We start from the raw sequence: 792 nt of genomic DNA on the forward strand, positions 1-792 counted from the left end.
CAGGAATGGGGAGATGCTGGTGCAGGAACACAGGGGACAGACGACCGCGGGACTCCTTTACCTTCAAGGTCCATGGCAGCTTGGAGTTGCCGAGCTGGTGTCAGCTGCTCAGATCTAAAGCTTGGAGAAGCCTGAAGCTGGGGGCGGGGCTGCCGGAGGACGAAGGGGGCGGGGCCAGTCTAGCCAGCCCCCGACTGCCCTCCCCAGGTTCTCTGGGGCTCCCTCTTGCCCTCTTCCAGGACCCCTGGGACAGCGCATGCCTTGTCTGCTTTCTATACTCAGAGGAGGAGCTCTCAGTTTCCTATCTCAGAAGTCCTCTCCTCTCTGAGCCAGAGGCTCGGTCCTCCCCACAAACCCAGCTCTTCCCAGTGTGTGAGGCTGGGAATGCAAGAATGTGCTCCCTTGTGAGGGCTGGAAAGCTCTTTTGATGGTGCACTAGGAAAATCGGGCCTTAGACCTGCGTTCAAATTCTAATTCTACCCTTTTTGATCACTAGTACCTTTTTACCTTTTTATGAGCCTCAGTTTTCTTCGCTGAAAAATGGGGTAATACCCACCTCGTGGGTTCAACGGAAAATCAAGTGAATTCAGAGTGACACAGAGTAGAAACAACAAATGTCAACTTCCCTTCCTTTCCCTCTTCCCAATGTACTTTAGAGGCATGGGCGGATCGGAGCTTCGGAATGGGAGAACTGGGAAACTGCCAGTAACCTGTACTGGGACGCCAGGCGAGTTCCTGTCCAAGAACTGCCGGGGCTCCATTTCCTCATGGAAAACTGCTTGCTGTCGACAT

The 792-nt window shown here is 54.0% G+C and overlaps 1 protein-coding gene across 1 annotated transcript in view; it reads right to left on the reverse strand.

Moving 5' to 3' along the window:
- The window catches only part of QPRT (quinolinate phosphoribosyltransferase), a 10654-nt gene extending 10580 nt beyond the window's left edge, over window positions 1-74 (reverse strand). The window contains exon 1 of the mRNA XM_006914233.1: window positions 62-74. Coding sequence (XP_006914295.1) covers window positions 62-74 — 13 coding nt within the window. The remainder of the gene's footprint in view (window positions 1-61) is intronic.
- Window positions 75-792: the final 718 nt, after the last annotated feature.

The sequence above is a fragment of the Pteropus alecto genome, unplaced genomic scaffold (genome assembly GCF_000325575.1).
Source record: "Pteropus alecto unplaced genomic scaffold, ASM32557v1 scaffold44, whole genome shotgun sequence".
NCBI lineage: Eukaryota > Metazoa > Chordata > Mammalia > Chiroptera > Pteropodidae > Pteropus > Pteropus alecto.